The following is a 24,533-nucleotide window of genomic DNA, read 5'->3' as shown; positions in this document are numbered from 1 at the left end:
ACACAAGAACAGTCTAATACATATCCCACTGAATATCAATAAAATAGGAATCAATGAGTCCACACTGACAGAAATAAAGAGAAAGCTCTTCCTTACAATAAAATGCCAACTAATAAATGAAGAAATGATGGAATAGGAGAATCATCATTTGGCAACAACAATAAATTCAGGCAGAAACATCAATGGATGCTAAAGATAGTGGTGAAGGCTGCAAGAATAGTGTATTTACATAGTCTCAGAGTAACTCCTCTGTGCCATCCCCAATACCTGTAATTATAAAGAGAGGTGGGGTAACTTTTCAGTGAATACACGTGGTAAAAATCATATATTACTCAATGGTTAATTTCACCAGTGATGGGACAAATCAACATCCTGTGCCACCTGATGAGATGTAGACAGAAGAGCACAGCATCACTTCTGTGATATTTCTGCCAAAGATAGATAACCTAAAACTAATTATAATAAAACATTAACTAGCACTTCAAATTGGGTTGCAGTCAACAAAATGGTTCATTTTAAAAAAAAAGTTAAGGTCATGAAGCTCAAGGAAATACTACTGAACAACCTCCACATTACGGATACTGAAGAGACCAGACAACTAAATGCTGTGCCTCATTCTGAAATTAATCCTTTTGCTTTTGGGAACGCTGGCAAAATTTGAATGGGGTCCACAGGTAAAGAGTGCATGTCATTTCTTACTATTCTCACAATGTCAGTAAATTTAAAATCATTTTTAAAAAATTAACAACCTTACCTCCATCATCAAAAAGCCACCAGACATCAATAGTATTCTTTCCTTGTTTTTTCTGAAACTGTGTACTAGCTTCAAGAAGCTTTTGGTCAGCTACATTTAAAGGCACAATAGGGCCTTTGGATTCTAAAGGATTAAGCAAAAAATAAAATGTAAGCAAAGTAAATATTAAAGTCCCTTTTGCTGAATTCCTATCGTTTCCTAATTTTTGTATATTCAGATGTTTATACTACAGATAATTCAGACAATTGTATATGGCATCTACCATAAACTTTCAGTTGTTTATAATAAAAGTATACTTTATAAATGGCTAGAAATAACTCTTTACAATAGCTAAACCAATCCAAATTATCTGCCCACTTACTAATATTTTCAAGCATTCTGAATGAATGTAAGAGAATCATAAATAACAATCAAAAAAATTACACTGAGCTGCTAGATTTTGTTTTGAAAAGCTGTTTTAGTCAAACTGGACAAATCAAGTTTATACCTGTTCTGTGAAACTATTTCTTTGGTAATCTGGTATCTCAATAATTTAAAGCTCAAAACTTTTTAAAAGACAAAGTTGTTATCTGCAATATAAATGAAAGATGGGAGTTGAAGACATACTAACACATTCTTACAATGATCACAGTGAAACCTTAGTCTAAGGAAAGACTTCTCATTTTTACCTATGTTTTGTCCCCAATATGTGGCACCCAATTCTAAAGCCATATAACCACATCTTTCTCTAAACCACAGAAAGATGGTGGGAGCTCCTTGGAAGGGCACCCATCTGCTGCAGGTCTGAGAACAACACACCAAGGAGTTCCCATTTATATTCCCAGGAGTTAAAACAAAACAAAAAACAGCATTGATTCTGTGAGCAAGCAAATGACTATCATGAAACTCCTACACCAAAATTTTAAAAGCAGAAATCCATACGAGGACATCTGATCACTTCTGTAGAATGTCACTTTTCATGCTGCTGTGATATATGCAAACATGACAAATGATTTTGCACGATGAAATAATATGGCTACCAAACCACACTGCTCCATAACTCTCACCTCTATCTCCTTCTCATAAAATTCATGTATGTTGACATGACTGTGTATCTCCCAAACGCAGCACGACTGTGAGAAATATTGTAATTTTTGAAATGAAAAATACATTAGTATCAAAATTGAGGACTTGGCTGGGTACAACTGATGGTAAAGAATGCAAGTGACACTGCAAATAAAACCTATTTCAGTGTCCCTACTTATCATCTAAACCATGCAGTTTAAATTAAAAAAAATTAATACCGGCTGTCTGGGTCTAATATTTCAGAAATGCTATGATGATTGAAAAGAATTTGTCTGTGATATAACTCCATTTCCTGGGAATATTTAACTTTTTAGTTAGACTAATAATAATTTTTCTAATCTGCACTTATAGAACTGTAACATTACCTCACCATGGAAATAAAAACCAAGGTTAAAAAAAAGGCAATAAGGTTGGAGTTAAAGAGTTTACAGTATGAAAAAGGGGTTAAAATAAAATGATGAAAAATGCCTGCCTTTTTTCAACAGTGGTTGAGTTGCAGTCTTGCCATCCTCTTCCTCAACTAGATTATGTTTAAAAAACACAAAAATATGTTAATTGCCTTTATATTAATAAAATAATAAAAATGTAATCAGAGCACATTTATAAACAAAATATAATATGAAGCAGCAGTCCACTAAAAAATAATCAAGACTGAAGATTAATATTTTCTGCACTAAGTGTTGAAGCTTTTAAAAAGCAAACATATTTGAGACCCCTCCCCTACAGGATGACTAACACCCTTAAATTTAATTTCTGTAAAATTACTTTTTAAATTTCAGCATATTTTTAAAATTTTTACACTTTCATACTTGAAATAAGTTGAGAAGATGTTGAACTGTGGCTTATAGGTATAAATATGACATTAAACATTGATATTGCAGATAATACATAAATTTTAAACATGCCACCACTGTGCAAATAACTGAAGAGCAATTTTAGAAACATTTAATGGATATTTGTTGTTTGTAAAAAATTAATCACACTTGAAATATTAAGAAATTTGATCAGAGACAGAAGTATTTTGCTTTATATAAAATGCCAGGTTATACAGGAGTGATTTTTCTCACATATATAAATTTATATATGTATGTATATATGTATGCATTAATATTTATCCATTTATATTTAAAAATATCTACAAATATTTATCTGGCATTAACAATTTTCCTAATCTCATTTTGTTCCCTTAATACAAGGTTGTATTAAAATATTTGTTTATGGCATATAAAACTCTGGACTTGGACAGCAAAGAGTATACTGCAGTGGGCTCTGGAGTTAGACTGCAAGATTGCAATCTTACCTCTACATTTATATTCCCAGGAGTTAAAACAGCTGAGTGAACTTTCATTACTGAACTTGCTTTTCTCATTTGTGGAAAGAGGTATTAGTACCTACCTCTTAAGCTTGTTATACTAATGCAAGTATTAATGCACTGAACTCTGGGCCTGGCAGAAAGTATTTAAAGGGTGTTCTTTTTGACTTCTTGCATGATGTATGCTTCAATAACCAAGATAGACACAGCTAAATACTGCGGATTTATAACTACATGCTAATGTCTCTAATTCTGAAGACTTTTTAAAATGTATAAACTTTTCTATAGTATCTATGCTGTTGACTGAGAATAACTGACTAAACAGAAAATAAACACAAAATAAAGCAAACACTAATTTCTTAAACTTGTAATGGAAAAAGAATCAATTAGATTTAATCTTATAGCATTCAATATTGTTCTTATAAAGCAGACATTTAATGGCATTTGTCTTTGATAATAAAAATTATAAATATAACTACGGATATGCTGCATTTGTTTAAAAGAGCTCAGAAATGTCAAGGAAATCTTGACATTTAACAATTATAAAGTAAGTTAAAGGCATTTAGATTTTTACAACAAAAAGGTAAGTAGAAATGTACTGACCCAGTTTCCTGTTCTATAAAAATAATGATTTCATAAGATTGTAACATATATTAATTAGCTAATGTATGGGTAACATCCACCATAATGTGGGTGCATGGAGTAGATGCTTGATAGGTATTACTTCTTACCCTCCCATTAAACTTCACCTATTAATTCCCAACAGATTCTGTAGAAAAAGAATGTTTGAAGCAAAAGAAAAAAACAAAAAAGAGGAAATCAAAGAATGTATAGTGTAAACTAAAATAAATGCTGGAATATAGGAACAGTTATCAGAATCAGTTTATAGAATTTTGAGGAAAAACAAAATAAATTATAATCAAGCCAACAAAGAACTGAAAAAGGAAAATGGGTGTGAACTAAACTTTACTAATACTCTAAGCCAACAAGGTAAATGAGAAGGAAAGAAATAAAAAGCAACATTACTGCTTCTAAATAATATAGAAGAGATAAACTGCACAGAGACACGATTGGTCCAAGGTTACAATTTCAGAAAAAGAATGGGAAATATTTTGCAGGAATCAAAAGTATGTCATAGTTTGATGATTCACAGTGCAGATTCTTTTCTTGTTGCGTGTCAGCTGGGAATAGGACAGATGGAGATACTAGACTGAACAGAGGTAGGAGAGTGAGGGTGGGAGAGTAAGATTTGGAAGTCATCCCTCTTTTCTTCTCAAACGTGACACACAGATTTGTGGATGAAATTATGTGAAAGTCATGAGTTTGTTACTTTAAAATTACCATCTTCTTTCCAATACCTTACACAGCTAGTCATTTTGTAGCCATTTTTGAAAGCCATAAATTTTACCTGACCAGCTAGAAATGACCAGTACAAGTTTGAGAACAGGTTATTTTTATAAGACATATTATATAATTAAAAATATTTCTCCCAAATTAAAACATTACTATTAATAAGACATTGTTTGAATGAAAATTACCTTTGTGTGTAATTGGTTTTTCACTGAGTGGTTTGGAAGTATCTAAATCGGACTTTTTACTATATTCCACACTTACTACCACATCCTTGGTGCCAGGAGATTTCTCTTGTGATGACAATAATTCTTCTGTAGACAGAAAATTATTTAAAATAGTATCTAAGTCATATTTTAACTGTTAAATAAGGCATTATGGTTTAGTAATTAAACTATTATGAAAAAATAAGTTTATTATAAATGGCTTCTTATTTAAATAACTATGATAATCTGTTTGAAATGACCATTTAAATACATAAACCACAACTAGGTTACAGGTTGAATATCCTGATCTGAAAGTCTGAAACTTTTTACATGCCTAACATGATGCTCAATGGAGCATTTCAGATTTGGGCTTTCTGGATCAGAGATGCTCAACTGGTAAGTACTATGTAATGCAAATATTCCAAAATCAACCTCTCCCCCTCCAAATTCTGAAGCCCTTCAGGTTCCAAGCATTTTGGATATAGATACACAAACTGTATTTGAATTACGAGCTGGAGAATCAGTAATGAGTACAATTCATAGGACAGTAGAATCTCGTAGACAGTAATACATAAGTATGTGAATCAAGTCTCTCTAAATCAGTTACATAAAAAATGTAAAATGTAACAACTGTCCATAGATAGGTAAGATGACAGACAACACTGAAAAACTCTACCCACTCTATAAAACCAAGATCACCAAATAGAGTCTTCCTAAGTTCATAGTGGAAGTACCATTTCTCCATTTTAAAGTAGTTTTTCTTCATTTTCTCTTTTTGTCAGAGTTAGTAAAGATTTAATTTCCACCATACAAACATGTATCACAAAGACAAATATAATATAAAATTGACAGTATGTCCATAATCCTCATCACTTATTTGTGTAAATGAAGAGAAACAAAAGAAGCTACATGCCAGCACTATGCTAAGAGCTCGCAGGCCTTAATCTCCTTTTTAATCTTAACAACCAACCTGTAAGGTAAATACATTTTAACAGATAAGGAAACTGAGGCTTGGAAGTCATCAAATTTGCCTAGGCTACAAAACATCTAACAGAAAAGGCTGATATTTTTAAAGCAGATTTGCCTGACTCCAATGCCTATGCTCTTAATTCCTATGCCCAAATTCCTGTTTTAAAACTTAATGATGAATAATAAGGCATTCAAAAACATTTCACAATGATTATAAATACATGAAAATACTTCTTGAAAGTTTCAATCACATTCAAACTTCAGTAAATGATAGAACTATATAATTTATTTGTCAAACTGACACGTGAAAGGGAACACTACTATTTATGTTGAGTTAACAGGTATAAGTTAGGCACTCTAAATCTCAATTCTGGTAGAGCAAGAAATAATTGAAATAGTATTTTGCCAGACCTACTCCAGACTGCTGAAAATGCATATTTGGTTACATGGATAAAGACCTCAAAGTGCTTTTTTCAAAACTGCAGACTGCCCTTAAAGGGGTAAAGAGAGGGAAGACTAAAACAGTTTAAATACAGAAGCAGATACCTCTTAGGTATTTAGGCTTAGCTCATTCTGATGATTTGGTTAATTAATTGATAGGGGTAATATGTTACATATGTAAATTTTCTTAAGCTTATAATTTCTTAAAGTACCAGAAAATCTTCAAAGGATATAAAAATCTTCACAGTTGGTATTTTTTTTTTTTTTTTTTTTGTATTTTTTGAGTCTTGGTCTTGTCACCCAGGCTGGAGTGCAATGGAGCAATCTCAGCTCACTGCAGCCTCTGCCTCCTGCGTTCAAGCAATTCTCCTGCCTCAGCTTCCCGAACATCTGGGATTACAAGCATGCCCCGCTAATTTTTCTATTTTTAGTAGAGACAGGGCTTCACCATGCTGGTCAGACTGGTCTCAAACTCCTGACCTCTGGTCATTCACCCACCTCGGCCTCCCAGCATGCTGGGATTACAGGCGTGGGCCACGGTGCCCAGCCATAGTTTTTATAAAGTTGGCAAAAGTAGTAATTATACCTTACTTAGGCTTTAATCTTCACTTTCAAAAATGCTTTAAAAGTTACACACTATATTATTATTTACATACCATTCTTGACATGTCAAAATTATACAGTAATGATGGGAGACAAGGAAAGTACATAGTGGGAGGTAGAAAGGGGGAACACATAGGGAGACCTCTGTAGTGACAGAACAGTTCTGTATCTTTATTGCAATGGTGGTTACACAAATGAACACATAAGTGGCACACAACTACACAACCACACACAAGTCTTCGTAAAACTGCTGAAATCTGAAAAAGGTCTGTGGATTGTTCTAATGTCAATTTCCTGGCTTGGATATAGTACCTTAGGATAAGGCAAGATGTTATCATTGGGGGAAACTGGATGAAGGATACAGAGGACCTCTCTACTATTTTTTGCAACTTCTTGTGAATCTATAAATATTTTTAAATTAAAAAATGTTTTTAAAAAATTTATTAGGTCTGCTGAAGATAGAAAACGTTATGACAAACTTTAGGCTTCTATCAATATGACTGTACAAAGCATACTTTTATAAATATGAAAATGTCTAATGATTTAGTGGTCATTTAAAAATTTTTCCTCAGGCTATTTTACTTATGTCTTTAAAAAACCTGGCTACCAGACAAACCTAACTAATGTTTGTTTCTCTTAAGCTTATGCTTTGGATTGAATTTTATTCAATCCAAATAATCACTAACCATCATCCAGGTTGGTACAAAGAGAAAACACAAACTTTAGTGGAGCCAAACAGATGTGATCTTAAAATGCCATACAATAAGTCCATGATACATAATTATTAAAAGTAACGAAGAGTCCAGTTTGTGAGAATATAATTTTCTAACAAAGTAGTTTATATTTTTTTAAATAAAAAACTTTTTTCAAACAAAATTTACCTTGTCCTTGAAGATGAGATATATCCAGACCTTCTTTTAGGCGAATAACCACTACTCCATATTGTATGTCAAAAGCATCACTAAGAACAAAAAAACAAAAAATGAAAAAACAAAACAAAACAAAAATCACAAAAATTTGTGTTATCCTCTATAAAATAAAGATAATAGTAGATGATCTCTAAAATTACTTTTGGCTTTAATCGTCTGATTTTTAAAACATGCTTTGAAAATAACTTGCTGAGATATGTATGTTAGTTTCAAATTCCACAACATTCTCTTCTGTAATACCCTTGAAAACTACTTTTTAGATCTTTGCAGTACTGACATTATACATACAGCAGCGGTTTAAAGCAGCAGCAGTATTTTTATCCTACTAAGTTAAATTATAGAAAAACTACTTTCAGAATCCCGCTATATTTATATTTGGGCTTATACCATTAAAACAAAGAGAAATACATGAAGACACACACACAAAAACCTAGATGCTACTGCGAATGATAGCAGGTTGCAGGATATGAAGAAATTCTTTTTGAAAAGACTGAGGGAATTTTAACATAGTTTTAAAATTTTTACAAAACTGGTTTGAACAGTGGTTCAAAGATTTTATATACATCTGCAAATACATATTTACCTCTCCTTTTTTTTTTTTTTTGGAGATACAGTCTCGCTCTGTTGCCCAGGCTGGAGTACAGTGGCGCGATCTTGGCTCACTACAACCTCTGCCTCCCGGTTTCAAGCAATTCTCCTGCCTCAGCCTCCCAAGTAGCTGGGAGTACAGACGCACACCACCATGCCTGGCTAATTTTTGTATTTTTAGTAGAGACAGGGTTTCACCACATTGGCCAGGCTGGTCTTGAACTCCTGACCTCGTGATCCACCTGCCTTGTCCTCCCAAAGTGCTGGGATTACAGGCGTGATCCCTTTCATTTTTAAAAACACAAATGAGCGCATCCTATACACACAGAAAATACATTAAAATCTCGAAGACAGGTTTAAAACCAGACTTAAACCCTGGAATCTCAGTTCTGAGCATAAATCTTCATTTTAACCCAAGTTTTTCTCAAATTTACTGAAATAATTTTAAATTCCAAAACGTCATGATGTTCTCTGAAACTGGTAACAGGCTTAACTTTCATCTTTAATTATTATTTTTCACTGCACAAGTAATAAGTATTCACTGTAGACATATTAAAAACAATGATATATTAAGATACAGCTATATGAAATCAAAAAGGCTAAAATCCAATAAAATGGTCAAATTATTACTCTTACTGACAAATGGAAGAATGTGTTCAGGATATAATATATGGTTATAAAAGGTCTTTTGTTGTTTTTAAATCATGGAGAGATAATTTGGCCACATTCCCATGATGAGCTTAACTTAACAAAGTCACTGGAGAAATAAATTTAATAGGCATGTTAATCTTTCAGCTGTATCTTGAAAGATCTAATTAATACTAGAGAAGAAATAATTACAAGTATTTTAAAAATTGGTTAATAAATCGACTAAACCAAAATCAATTTCTTTAAAGCCAGGGAATATAGCTCCCCAAGTTTACTGTGGATTAAAACAAATAAATGTTTTTGTTATAAGCTATAAAAATTGATTTGCAGCTTCAGATCTTATATACTATTAATAAAAACACAATATATAAAGCATACTTAAATTGCACAAGGTATTTAAAAATCACAGCTAAAACATCAGTGGAAGTGCAACAAAATAAAGAATGAGCAGTGTGACTGCTTTGAAACTGCTATTAATTTACATGGTTCTAAAACCAGAAAGCAGTATTTTACCTATCCTTTAATTGCTGCCTAATGTACAGGACTAATGTTTAGACTAATACTCAACTTTCAGAGCACTCACTGACTTTAATCCCTAGAAAGTCAGAGTCAGAAAGACCCCTTCCAGTGTTCCATTATGAGCAACTACAACTAACAACGTGACAGGAGTATGAAAGAATTTGTAAAAAATGTCACTTTTTCTATTTTTAAGGATAATTACGTCATCTCACTGCTCTTAGGTCTTGAGAGAGAAAAAGCATAGCCCATGGCTCATGAGTTTCATGGCTCATGGACCACATTAATCTTTCTGTCCCTAATCCCTATATATATAGAATACAAAATTAGAAAGCCACAATGAGGTTTTGCTTACAAAAACGTTAATAAAACCAAAGCTCAACAGTAGTGACAACATACAACACATCAGCAGAGTTTTAATTTTACTAAAAGCATTTAACAATTAGTTGGTAAATCTTGTTTATCATATATATTACTAATCCATATAAAGAGATCCTTTAAAAAGTAGAGTATGAGATCCAGCTGCTTCCTCAAAGACTTTTCAAATGTCACTAATAAAAAAATCATATGTGAGACAGGCAAACAATATGTGGTTATAGCCAAAGATACAACAGGAGTTCCAGTAAGGAAGTAACTCCAGTGAGAAAAAAGGGTGATCAGATCAAAATTCATGGAGAAAATAGGACTTAAACTTTAATCTTAAAGCTACTTTGTAAATAAGTTTTTTTTTTTTTTTTAAAGACAATTATAAGAGGAAGTGGACAGTTCTATTTCATCAGTGCTTAGGATGAGAAAAAAACGACTCATCAAATCAAGTATGGCATAGTGGAGAGGGAATGCTTATCTTCAGTATAAACAAGATAAATAGGTTAGGCAAATCTTAGAATAGTAGGAATAGAAGTACTTTTCAAGATTAGGAAGAAAATCTGGCAAAAACAAAAAAAAAAGTTTTATTCTTGTTATTAAACAAAAAGTATGTGGTAGATTACATTAAACATCCACAAAATCCACAAAGAGAATACAACCAGAAAGACAACGTAGCAAAGAATAAAAAAGAACACACTAGACCAAGGGTCCCCAATACCCAGGTCATGGACCAGTAATGGGCCGGGCCTGTTTGTTAGGAACTGGGTGGGCTGCAAAGCAGAAGGTGGGCCATGGGCAGGTGAGCATTCCACCTGAAGTACACCCCGTCAGATCAGCAGCGGCACCAATTTCTCAAAGGGGTGCAAACCTTCTTATGAACTGCACATGTGATGAATCTAGGCTGTGCACTCCTTATGAGAATTTAATGCCTGATGATCGTCAATTGTCTCCCATCACCCCCAGACGGGACTGCCTAGTTGCAGAAAAACAAGCTCAGGACTCCCACTGAGTCTACATTATGGTGAATATGTAATAATAATATAAATAAAGTCCACAATAAATGTAATGTGCTTGAATCATCCTGAAACCACAGACCCCACCACTACCCATGTCTGTGGAAAAATTGTCTTCCATGAAACTGGTCCCTGGTGCCAAAAAGGTTGGGGACTGCTGCACTAGACAACCCAAAAAACGGAAGTTACAGTGAACTCAAACTTAACTCTTCATGGTGGTAGAAAAACAAAACACGTAAGTACATTTAAATAAAAGAAATGTAAATAACTTAATGAATGAACCAAATGATTAACTGCAAAATTTGGAAGGGGAACAAGCCTAAACAGCGATAAAACACCCTTCCTCAGCACATTATAATGACATAGTTTAGGAGGTGATGGGACTGACATTCGGGAACTCTGCTCAGCAACAGCTGGAGGGATAGGAAAAAGTTTACAAACTTAAATGAGAAGCCAGAGTGTATACATATATACATACATATGTATGTGTATATATATATATGCATGCATGTATGTAAAGAGACATATAAAGATCAATAAAAAATTGTTAATAGATTATCAGTTTAAGACCCAGATGCTTTGTGTGATTCTTTTCGTTCTTATATTTCCATTAGAAGAGACTATATGAGAAACAGGCTCCAAAAATTAGGACAAGCTTTCAAAATTAACACTTTCTAAATGAACGAAATTATTGAATTAAAAAGATACTTACTGAAATAAGTTTATATACATATCCACATCCCTCATATCTGCTTGCAACCAATCTTTCTTAAATCCAAGGACAAGTGTGTTTGGCTTCATACGACCAAGACCAGCAGCCTAAAATATAGGGTCAATATAACTTTACAGATATATTATTTTCAACAAAATGTTTTCTGAAGTGATAAAACTGTCCTCCAAATTGACAGCTTCTATAGACATTCTTAGCAAAAATTCTTCAGCATTCCATATTCATATTTACTTATAAATGACCATTGTTATTACTTACAATTAAACATACACAAAAATATAATTTAACAATAAAACACGAAAAATTCTAAATGTACATATTTTTGTACTTTTATGATCTACCAAAATTTTCATATTTTTTACTAAGAGAAAGAGAATACAATCTTTTTAAAAATTATAATACAGTGGCATTCTCATTTATATATTGTGATAACAGCCATTAAAAACTATAAACAAAAGTCCAAATGAATGCAGTTCTGAATCACATCAATACTAAAATCTGAATTTGTTCTACCAATCATGCAAAAGTTTTTGCTGACATTTGGCTAGTTAATTTCCTTCCTCAGTTGTTCCATCAATTTTTCTTGCAACCTCATCAGGATTTGCAACTCAGTATTTTTAACAATAGGGAATTGGTTTCAGGGTCTCCCTTCAGTCCTTCCAGGATACCAAAATCTGCAAATGCTCAAGTCCCTTATATAAAATGGCATAGTATTTACATATAACCAACACATATCCCCCCTTATTCTTTAAATCATCTCAAGATTACTCATAATAGCTAATACAATATAAAGTTATATTATATTTTTAAAATTTGTATTTTTATTGTTGTATTATTATTTTTTCAAATAATTTCAAGCCATGGTTGGTTGAATCTGCAGATGTGAAACCTGAAGACACAGAGGGCCAAAGTATCCCCCAAAATCCACTCAATCTAAGATTTTTAAACACATTAGAAAATTCTATTTCCAAGATTGTGTGCACACACAAGTTTTAATATTTTATTGTAGCAAAAGATAAATAAAATTGTCATTTTAACCATTTTTAAGTGTACAATTCAATAGTATTAATTATATTCACAATGTTATATAAGCAACACTACTATCTATTTCTAAACATTTTTCATCATCCCAAACAGAAATTCTATAACCCTTAAGTAATAATCACCCATTCCCTTCTCCCTCCAACCCTTGGTAATATGTACTTCTGTCTCTATGAATCTGCCTATACTAGATATTGCACGAGTGAAACAACAGTATATGTTCTTGACATAATGTCTTCAAGGTTAATCCATGTTGTAGAACTTCGTTCCTTTTTATGGCTGAATAATATTCCATTTTACACCCACACACACACCCATTTGTTTATCCATTCATCTGTTGGGAGACACTTTTGTTTTTATCTTTTGGCTACTGTGAATAACACAGCAATGAATATTTTTTATCTGTCCCTTTTATTACTCATGCCTTTGGTGTCATATCTAAGAGTCCACTAACAAATCCAATGCCATGAAGTCTTACTGCTGTTTTCTTCTAAGAGTTTTATGGGTTTTGCTCTCATTTATGTCACTAATGTAATTTTTATATATAGTGTGAGGTCACACATAGGATTATTTGTGACATACTTATGTCATTTTTTGAAAAAAAAATTAATTCAAATATTTAGCAAGTGTTGACCTGCCACTTGGGATAATTAGGACAGAAGAAATATCCCTAACTCTGTAAAGTTTACATCTGTTTTCAAAGTGTTCCATCCATATGCAGACTTCTTTCAAGAAGTAAATTTTCCCCCCATTCAATATTAAAAGCACCTTTGACTTGAAGAGGCAGATAAAAATATTCATTTTAGTTTTTTTAAAACTATCTTAACCACACAGCATATTTTTAATTGGGGGGGGGGGGGCGGGGAGTAAAAGAAAACCAAGAATATCTTTAGGTTGATAGCTTTTTAAAGAACTAAGCCATAAGATAACCAGTACCTTCTTAATGGTGCAAAATACTGTCAGGGTCACTCACAGAAATTTGTTACAATCCTATAATAATTAAAAGGTTTTATTTTTATAAACTTAACAATAACATCTTGCTGTACTCTGTATACTTACATTTTCAATTTTGTTACTGCAATAACTTTCCCTTGAATGACTGAAACTTCACATGTATCACTCTCATCCCTAAATCCTTTGCAAATTCCAATCAAAGTAGTTATTCAGTCAAAGGTAATGTTTTCAGTGTCCAAATAACAATATGTTTATCAGTGGAGTAATTTGCTACTGAAAATATGTCTTCTCTGGAACATACTTCTTTACTAAGTGATAGGAAATTAGTTCTTCATGGATTACATAATTGACATCTATTTAGCAAAATGCAGTCATTTGAAGCTTATTGCACAAGTTTCAAACATTCCCACTGTGTTATTTCTTCAAATCTTTAGCAATGTTTTCTGTGCATCTTAAGCCAAAATTTGCTGACCAAAAAAACGTATTTAGTTTTGCTATTTAAATATGAAGGTTTAAAGTTGAGTTGACAATCAGGTGGCTATTGCCTTACAAAAATTTTAAAGGGAAAAGGAAAATACAAATATACAAAACAAGAAAATTAGCAATGCTAATGTCCTTTGCTCAAAAAGGTCTTTAAGCAAGCTATTTATTGATAAGACTGTCTCTTTTTTAAAATAGTGAAGTCTTAGGCTGGGCATGGACGCTCACGCCTATAATCCCAGCACTTTGAGAGGCTGAGGTAGGAGGACTGCTCAAGCTCAGAATTCAAGACCGGCCTGAGCAACATGGTGAAACCTCATCTCTACAAAAAATACAAAAACTAGCCAGCCATGGTAGCGCATGCCTATGGTCCCAGCTACTCAGGAGGCTGAGGTGGGAGGATCACTTGAGCCCAGGAGGTCAAGGGTGCAGTCAGCTATAGCTACTGCACTCCAGCCTGGGAGACAGAGTAAAACTCTGTCTCCAAAAAAAAAAAAAAAAAGTTTTGTTGTGAAGCTGGATACTTAAATGCTAGTTTAATGATAAATAGATGCTTAAGATTATAATTAGTAACTAGAAAGATGAGGGGACAGAGAAAAATTGAGGGTAAGTCCAGTAAAACAAATAACATCTAAAAACAGCATCTCTACAACTATACAAAAAGTCACTGTACAAACAAATTAATGTACAAAATTCTTTTGACAAAGGTAATAAACAACTAGAAGACATTTGACACTTTGTGTAACAGGTTTCCCAAAGGTAGAAAGGAAAGAGAAATACTCTCAGCAGCAATTTACACTAAAAATTTCGGTTACTAGTTATACAGAGGCAACCGGCACCTATTTGTAATAATATTTCATGTAGTTCCTCAGACAGCTCTGCTAGAAAGTCAGTCTCCTAAGTATTTTTCTCAAAACAATACTCTTCTATTTATCCTAAAACTTTGCCCCACACTGATAGAGTTGTCATGGTCCACTGCGGTGAATATATTAAGTGGATGAAAGTAATTTGGAGGATGAATTCTAGCTCCTGCCAAATTTACAAAAGAATCATTTATACCACAGAGACTTTCTGGAGCAGTGATTCTTAAAGTATAGTCCCTGAACTGAATCAGCAGCATCACCTAAAACTCTGTTGGAAGTGCAAACGCTGGGCCCTCACCCCAGATCTGATTCATTCTGGGGTGGGGCCTAACAATCTGTATTTTAACAAGTCTACTAGATGATTCTTACGCGTGCTGAAGTTTAATGACCACTGCTCTAAGGAAAAATTTTTCATTCATTTCCTTCCTAAAATTTATTGTTTATATAAATTGGCTATCAGAATGTTCCTATAAATTATATAAAGGAAGCAAAATTTACCTACTAGAAATAACCATATGACCCAGTGTAGCATTCTACCTAAAATATTTCAATATTTCACATACAAAAAGGAATAAAGTATAAATAATAAACATTCATGTATCTACTGCCCTGTTAAGAAACATGAGAAACACAGTAAAGCCTCCAATGTATCTTCATGTTCTCTTTGCATTTTTACTATGTATTCTATTATTTAGAAATGAATACATACAAAATTTACTACATTTTTAAAATATTTAAATCTTCATATTGTTCATATACTTTTTAAAACTTGCTATTTTTCCTAAGCACTGTTTCTGAGGTGTATCCATGTTGATATATATAGCTCCTCTTCACCACTGTATAGAATTCTACCACACATTTGTACTACATTTTCATTTCTGTGATTGATGGTTGTTACTTCCGATTCTTTTTCACTATTACAAATGACGTTGCCATGAAGTTTCTTTTTTTTTTTTTTTTGAGATGGGGTCTCGCTCTATCGCCCAGACTGGAGTGCACTGGCATGATCTCAGCTCACTGCAACCTCTGCCTCAGGGGTTCAATCGATTCTCCTGCCTCAGCCTCCCAGGTAGCTGAGATTACAGGTGCATGCCACCACAACTGACTAACTTTTGTATTTTTAGTAGAGACAAGGTTTCACCATGTTGGCCAGGCTGGTCTTGAACTCCTGACCTCAGGTGATCCACCTGTCTCAGTCTCCCAAAGTGCTAAGATTACAGGAGTGACCCACTGCGCCCGGCCTGAAGTTTCATATAGCCTTCTTCACACATGCAAAAGTTCCTGTGAGATGCACACCTAAGAAGAGAGTGTCCTAGAATATTCAAACCAAATTTGCAGGACATTTTGCCAGGCTGCTTTCCTATTTTGGACAGCGTTGTTGTCCAATCTACATTACCACAGCAGTTCAAAGATTTCCAATTGCTCTATGTCAGGGGTGTCCAATCTTTTGGCTTCTCTGGGCCACACTGGAAGAAGAATTGTCTTGGGCCACACACAGAATACACTAACACTAATGATAGCTGATCAGCTTAAAAAAAATCACAAAAATAGCTCATAGTGTTTTAAGAAAATTTATGAATTTGTGTTAGGCCGCATTCAAAGCCATCCTGGGCCATATGTAGTCCATGGGTTGGATCAGCTTGCTCTATGCCATTTCTAACACTCTGTATTGGCAGACTTAATTTTGGGTCAGTCTAATGGATATGGAATAAGAGTATATTGTGCTTTTAATTTTTATTTGTCATTTTGTTTTCTGTTTCTCTCTGTTCATATCTTTCGCTTTTTTTTCTGTTACTGACATAGTATTTCTGTCTGTATTCTGGACCATATCTTTTGTTGATTACATGTCAGGATCACCATCTTCCCTTGGTCTATGCTTCCTTTACTTATTTTCATGTTTTCTTTAGAATCTCAAAATTTTAAACTACAAAACTACTGAACTCAAATTTTGGTGCCTCATTCTTCCCTAGCTCAAGGTCATAAAATTGTTTTAGAATGTTTCTAAAAATAAAACAAATCTGCCTTTTAAATTTAGGTGTTTAATCCATCTGGAGATGTGTTTTGTGTGGTTTTTGTAAGGATCTAGTATTTTTTTTCATGTTAATAATGAATTCTTCTGGCCCATGCTTTCAACAGCACCTTTGTCATATATGTTAAGTTTCTGATATATGAGTAGCTCTATTTCCTCTGTTTTGTGACATTCATCTAATTGTCTATCGCTATATTCAACACCACAATGTCTTAATTACTACAGTTTTTTGACAGGGCTTTCTTTCCTATAAAGCAAGCCTACCTTGTCCCTTCTTCCTAGATTGCGTTGGCTATTCTTAACCCTGTGCTTATCAAGTTCTAAGAAACACACAACAGAAATGGATGAGAACACAATACTCTGAGCCTCCCACCTCTACTTTAACAAAGTAGCTCCACAATTACACAATTAACACAGAACAACACAACATTTCTACGGTTCCTTTAATTCTGAATTATACAAATCCAAGTAGTTTACTTTCAGTGTCTCATGCTTTACTGACTGAACTAGCCAGGTGAGCCAAAGTAGTTTACTTTAATAAAGACATAAAAAAAGATTTGCCATTTTTATTAGTATGAAGAATGAAATCTATGAAATCTAGAATTAAAAAGTTTTAAAAAGCTTATACAAATCTAAAATGTAGGCATTTGAAAAGCATTAACAAAGTTACCTGCATCAAATACTGTGCACCTTCTCTCAAGTCATCCGCATGTACTGGAGCATAAAATGCCTTCATTTTGTTCTTAATAAGCCATCGCTGATATTTGGCTTGATCGATGGACATCTCTTTCATGGCTTGTCTTCGAGGACCCTTTGAATAAAAATATTAATAATATATTTAATTAAAAGGTAAGCTACTTCACATTTATAGAAACCATTCATCCTGTTATACTGGCTTGAAACAGGTGATTAAATGTAGGGGCAGAAGTATAATAATAGCATTTTATTTTCATGTAGTCTTTTTAATACATAAGATTACAAAAAGGTAGAGTTGATGGAATAGCTAAGGCCAGTAGAAAGAATAAGAGAAGAAACACAGACTTACAAATAAATTAAAAGTTTCCATTCTAAGTAAACAGGTTAGAAGCTATCGAAAATGAAGAGATTATACAGAATAAAATAACCACCTTCTATTTTTCTACAGAAAGTTTCCCTAGTTTTGTTTTTGTTACTCCCAAATGTCTGTGTTATTAATTCTAACTTGAGAATATCACTGAAAATCAAAGTGAGCTATAAAATATTAACGCATTTTTCTTCAAAATTCTGTTAAAGGATGAAATAACAGGAGAAACTAAATGAGCTTTGTTAACTCATAACTCTTATTTTGATCCTTGCAAGCAATACACAAAATGTGTTATACACAAATATATAAAACAAAAATCTAAAAATAAGCTTAAGAGTACACACCCTAAATGTAAATAAGTAAAAATATAATTTACCTTTTGTAGTAGGGAAATTGTCTCATTTGTAAATGTCTTATGCTCAAGGCTTGATTTAGCTGATCAGCTCAGAGACAAACTAGAAAACTCCACAAGTCCCAAGTGGGGTCGGTGTCTCCAAGTATCCTTCTACCACCCTACACACACACACACAGACACACACACACACACATACACACACACACCCCTTGACTTTGCCACTGTATAAGCAGAACAACTAGCTGGGGATGAGACACGAGGTATACAACACACACTTCTAGAACCAAGACAAGATGAAGAACAGAAATTGGGAGAGAAGCTGATCCAACAAATACCCCTATTTCTTATGCAGCACAAGTAAGCCATCATGCAGTCTGTTCTTAATAACCACAATGCCAAAAAACTAAAAACTACTTTTGGATTAAAAAATGTTCATTATTTTTAATAGTTTCCTTCTGGCTAAAACAAAAAAGATTGGCAACTAAGTGTTTGAACTTAGAAACTCAGCATTCACTTTGTTCTTCTTACATACCAGAGATATTACTTCCCCCGGAGATATTTATCACAATTTGCCTATTTCTTCCAACCCCCATTTTTTTCTGGTAAGTAAATATTCCCAAGTGTTCTTGGGACTTTATAAAACATATATACATATGTGTGTGTGTGTGTGTGTAGATATATCTGTATGTGTATATATATATATATATAAAACTTTAAGTTCTGGGATACATGTGCAGAATATGCAGGTTTGTTACATAGGTATATAGGTGCCATGGTGGTTTGCTGCACCCATCACCCATCAACCTGTCACCTACATTAGGTATTTCACCTAATGCTATCCCTCCCCGAGCGCCCCCGCACCTCCCAACAGGCCCTGCTTTGTGATGTTCCCCTCCCTGTGTCCATGTGTTCTCATTGTTCAACTCCCACTTATGAGTGAGAACATATAGTATTTGGTCTTCTGTTCTTGTGTTAGTTTGCTGAGAATGATGGTTTCCAGCTTCATCCATGTCCCTGCAAAGGACATGAACTCATTCTCTTTTATGGCTGCATAGTATTCCACTGTGTATAAGCACCACATTTTCTTTATCCAGTCTATCATTGATGGGCACTTGGGTTGGTTCCAAGTCTTTGCTATTGTCAACAGTGCCACAATAAACATACGTGTGTATGTGTCTTTATAGTAGAATGATTTACAATCCTTCGGGTATATATCCAGTAATGGGATTGCTGGGTCAAATGGTATTTCTAGTTTTAGATCCTTGAGGAATCGCCACGCTGTCTTCCACAGTGGTTGAACTAGTTTAAACTCCCACCAACAGTGTAAAAGTGATCCTATTTCTCCACATCCTCGCCAGCATCTGTTGTTCCTGACTTTTTAATGATTGCCATTCTAACTGGTGTCAGATGGCATCTCATTGTCGTTTTGATTTGCATTTCTCTAATGACCAGTGATGATGAGCTTTTCTTCATATGTTTGTTGACCGCATAAATGTCTTCTTTTGAAAAGTGTCTGTTCATATCCTTTGCCCACTTTTTGACGGGGTGGTTTTTTTCTTGTAAATTTGTTTAAGTTCCTTGTAGATTCTGGATATTTGCCCGTTGTCAGATGGATACATTGCAAAAATTTTCTCCCATTCTGTAGGTTGCCTGTTCACTCTGATGATAGTTTCTCTTGCTGTGCAGAAGCTCTTTAGTTTAGTTAGATCCCATTTATCAATTTTGGCTTTTGTTGCCATTGCTTTTGGTGTTTTAGTCATGAAGTCTTTGCCCATGCCTTTGTCCTGAATGGTACTGCCTAGGTTTTCTTGCAGGGTTTTTATGTTTTAGGTCTTATGTCTTTAATCCGTCTTCATTTTTGTATAAGGTGTAAAGAAGGGGCCCAGTTTCAGACATATTAGTGAGAAAAATAACAGTGAATTTTGACTCCACAGGTATCAAAAAGCCAAACCACTCTACAAGGACAATAGAGTTTGTTAAAATCTACTCATAATGAATAAGAAAAACAATGAGAGCTCAAAATTCGGTATCTGTTTAAAAATGCTATTTCAAGACCATTTAGGAGCAAAAATATTTGAAAAAAACAACTACTTGAAAAAAAAAAAAAGTTGGCTTGTCAAATTATTTCCAATCTAGAAAGCCCTATAAATTACAAATTATATACAGCATAAAAGTTTTAGTATAAAAAATTATTTCATACCTGTCAGAATGGCAATCATTAAAAAGTCAAAAAAAAAAACACAGATGCTGGTGAGGTTGCAGAGAAAAGAAAACACTTATACACTGCTGGTGGGAATGTAAATTACTTCAGCTACTGTGGAAAGCAGTTTGGCTTTCTCAAAGAACTCAAAGCAGAACTATCATTTGACTCAGCAATCCCATTACTGGGTATATAACCAAAGGAACATAAATTGTTCTACTATAAAGACACATGCATGTGCACGTTCATTGAAGCACTATTCACAATATCAAAGACATGGAATCAACCTAAATGCCCATCAATGGTAGACTGGATAAAGAAAATGTGGTACCTGTAATACCATGGAGTATTATGCAGCCATAAAAAAGAATGAGATCACTTCCTTTCCAGAAACATGGCTGCAGCTAGAAGCTATTATCCTAAGTGAACTAACACAGGAACACAAAACAAAATACCACATGTTCACACTTATAAGTGGGAGCTAAACATTAAGTACATATGGATACAAAGAAGGGAACCACAGACACTGAGGCCTACTTGAGGCTACTGAGTGGGAGAAGGGTGAGGATCAAAAAAACTACCTATTGGGTACTATGCTTATTACCTGGGTGACAAAATAATCTGTACACCAAACCCCTGTGACACACAATTTAGCTACATAACAAACCTGCACATGTATTCCTGAACCTAAAATAAAACTTTAAAAAAAACTTGAAAAAGAAAACAAAATTGATACTTACCATATGTACATGGCCACAGATCATCAAACCAACATTTTTTGTGAAATCATGAACAAGATGAAGTAAAGCTGGACGTGAGTTTGGAGCACCTGTCATAACAAGACACTGTGGCCTAATTTAAGATGAAAAGACAAACAAAATTAGATAAATTTGTGTTTCTGGCAAGATTTTAAGTTGTTTCCCTAAGAAGCTTTCTGTATACAACTGTCCTTAAGACACAGGCCACAGGATTCTCAAAAAGATTATTTTTAACCAGGACTTCTTGGTACATGAGAAACGCAGAAACAAAATCTTGGAACAAACATCATGCCAAATGTCCCTCTAAAATAATAGGTAATATTATATATCAAGATTCTGGTAGATATTACAGAAAGAAATTATCATGCTAGTTAAAAAAAAAAGTAACAATTTTTCATTTTCTGTTAAAAAAAAGTAACAATTTTTCATTTTCTGAAGGTAATAAATATTCTATTAATAATTCTTTCACAGAGTTTGCGAAACTTCCTGCGAGCACTGCTTTGTCTTCAAATATGTAACAATTTTTCATTTTCCAAAGGTAATAAATATTCTATTAATAATTCTTTCACAGAGTTTGCAAAACTTCCTGCAAGCACAGGTTTGCCTTCATGTACAAAACAGGTCACTTTCCTTCTTAGCTTGATCACTTCATAATTACTACTACTTCATGATATCAGCCCTCTCTAATCTAGCTTAACATTAATGACTGTTGTCACATGAGTAAAATCACCTATGTTGAAAAAAAGATTTCTACTTGAACTAGAAATTTGAATTCTAGCTATCAGTGACGAAAGCCAAAACTGAATTCAATTGCCTTTGCAAACGTGAGACAGTGGCATGCCTTTCATATATTTGTAGCTCTTGATTTTCACTGACTAGAAATGGAAATCACTGATATTTAATGTAAAAAATATACAGGTCTCCATTTGGTAGGTCCAAACAGGTTGGCAAAAATTCTTTAAGACAAGGATTTATATAATCAAAATAAACTATAACAGAAAGTGAATTGCAGACTACAATTTCCGACTTAAACGTTAACTTTTAGAGGAGTCCTTAAAATGAGGATGAAAACCTAAATAACGACTTTTCAAAACATACCATCTTACTTAGAATTTTAGCAAATGAGCTGGAAAAGCAATTCTGTCTGGGAGAGCTGCTTTGAGGCAATCAAACATGAAATCATGCCCCAGACTTTCTGAGCTTTAGCAAGTTACATAACTCCTTAGCCAGAGAGTATATTTCCTAGCCTTCCTAGGAGCTAAATGTGGCCCAATGACTAACTTATAGCCCATAAGTATGTTCCTATTTCCAGGGCATGTCCTTTAAAAAAGGGAGCTGTGCTGCCTCCATACATTCTTCCCCCTTTCCAGAAAGCTAGACTATGGTTGCGGTGATGACTTTGACCACATGAACAAAAACAGGTAGGGAATGGCAGACTGATAAGGAATGTGGGTTCTGAGTGACCGAAGTACAGCAAATCTGCTTACCTGCCATGAACCATCTGTCTACTTGTGGACTACCATGTGACACCAATGTCTCTCTTGTTTGAGCCAATGTATTTTTCAGTCTTTTTGTTATAGTGGTTTAACCCATACCCTAATAGAACCTGTTATTGTGAGAAATTAACTTGTAGCCCCTACCTTTACTAAATGATAAACCACAAAGATATAATTTGGTACAGTCTGATCATACCAAAAATGGTACATTACAAAGTTTATTAGGGATGACTTTGAGTAACAGCAGCAGAGTGCACATCTACCTTGATGTTATCTCCTTTCTCAAAACTCTCCACAGCATAAAGAGATTTTTTTTTAAAGGCACAAACCACAAAAATATCTAGAGCACAATAGCATTGGAATACTGAAAGCTAGAAAGCAACTGGAAGAAAAGGATTTGACAAATCAGAAAAAAATGAAATCTGAAAAGCACATGAGGAAGCTATGAAACTACCTGATTTTACATCTAAAAATCACCAAAATGCCTAGGAGTTAGGAACAGTAGGTCCCTCTGGAAGTGGCAGGAACAGTGTGTTAAAGAAAGTAAAAGTTTACACAAGAAGTAACTAGATGGATCTAAATCATTTCCATCACTGTGACAGGCCACTGTGCCTGAACCTCCCCAACCCTACTAAGCTGGGGCTTATTTGCTGGAGAGAGCCCCTGGTCTGGGAGTCACCAGCAACAGCTAGGGGCAGAAGTAAGCTACATTTAATAGAAGAGTTTAAAGAACATGTATATACTGAACCCTGAAACCTTTAAGCTCCTTTCCCCACTTGGCTCCCAGAACTCTCTACCTACAAGCAGAAGATTAAAATAATCTTTTCTGGAAAATCTAATCAGATCAAAAAGAAAGCCTTTAAGATAATCACATTCCTCAAAGAACCAGCAAAGCCACATTAATCTACATTAAGGACTTCAACGGGCAAGCTCCACTCACCAATGCCGAACTTCCCTGGCCAAGTATTAGAGATACTTCCTTTCAGACAAGGCTAAATCCCAAAACCCAAATTAAAGAAACAGTAAACAGTAAGAAACTACAAGGTGAAGACAACAAAAATCTTTTGGCTGTTTGGTGAAGGTTAAGACAGTGATGAATACAGTTAAGGAAGAAGAAAAATTATTAGTTTCAGGGAAAACACAAAAGCTATGTAGCAAATAAAGAACAGTAATAATTTACTACATGGCTCAGCTGTTACAGCATGTTTAAAAGTCTTAAAAATATAAATACCAAATATGATCTAATCAAAATCGTAATATAAAATGTATTGGGAGGATGGGGTATAAAGGTAAGGATGCATGCATGTGGTAGGCATACGTAGATGAAAGACATCAGTTGATAATGCCCAAAATTAAAAATCTAAAAGTACACTAGTCCCCCCTTATCTGTGGCTTTGTTTTCCATTGTTTCAGAATATAGAACATTCCATAAATACACAATTAATATGTTTTAAATTATAAATCATTCTGAGTAGTGTGGTGAAATTTCTCAACATCCGGCTTCATCTGGCCTGGGACATAAATTCTCCCTTTATCCAGCGTTTCCGTGCTACAGACACTGCCTGCCCAACATCTGTCCTAGTTATCAGATCAACTGTTGCATATCGCAGTGCCTGTGTCCAAGAAACTCTTATTTTACTTCATGACGCCCTCAAAGCACAAGAGTAGTGATGCTGGCAATTTGAATATGCCAAAAAAAACTTTTGCTTCCTTTAAGTGAAAAGGTGAAAGTTCTTAATAAGGAAAGAAAAAAAATTATATGCAAAGGTTACTAAAATCTACAGTAAGAAAATGAATCTTCTAA

The 24,533-nt window shown here is 34.1% G+C and overlaps 1 protein-coding gene across 2 annotated transcripts in view; it reads right to left on the bottom strand.

The window, feature by feature from the left end:
* SLC12A2 (solute carrier family 12 member 2) overlaps positions 1-24,533 on the bottom strand; it is a 104,544-nt gene that overhangs the window by 10,155 nt on the left and 69,856 nt on the right. Inside the window, exons 16-22 of one of the 2 annotated variants that reach the window (XM_054488023.2) lie at positions 21,216-21,327; positions 17,528-17,668; positions 11,473-11,579; positions 7,582-7,661; positions 4,670-4,795; positions 2,292-2,339; positions 755-877 (exon numbers count right to left, since the gene is read on the bottom strand). In XM_054488023.2, coding sequence (XP_054343998.1) covers positions 755-877; positions 2,292-2,339; positions 4,670-4,795; positions 7,582-7,661; positions 11,473-11,579; positions 17,528-17,668; positions 21,216-21,327 — 737 coding nt within the window. The remainder of the gene's footprint in view (positions 1-754; positions 878-2,291; positions 2,340-4,669; positions 4,796-7,581; positions 7,662-11,472; positions 11,580-17,527; positions 17,669-21,215; positions 21,328-24,533) is intronic. The other variant, XM_054488024.2, reaches the window with a different exon arrangement.

This window comes from Pongo pygmaeus, chromosome 4 (assembly GCF_028885625.2).
Source record: "Pongo pygmaeus isolate AG05252 chromosome 4, NHGRI_mPonPyg2-v2.0_pri, whole genome shotgun sequence".
Lineage (NCBI taxonomy): Eukaryota > Metazoa > Chordata > Mammalia > Primates > Hominidae > Pongo > Pongo pygmaeus.
Note: the sequence above shows the minus strand (reverse complement) of the source record. Positions and strands in the feature narration are given on the sequence as shown.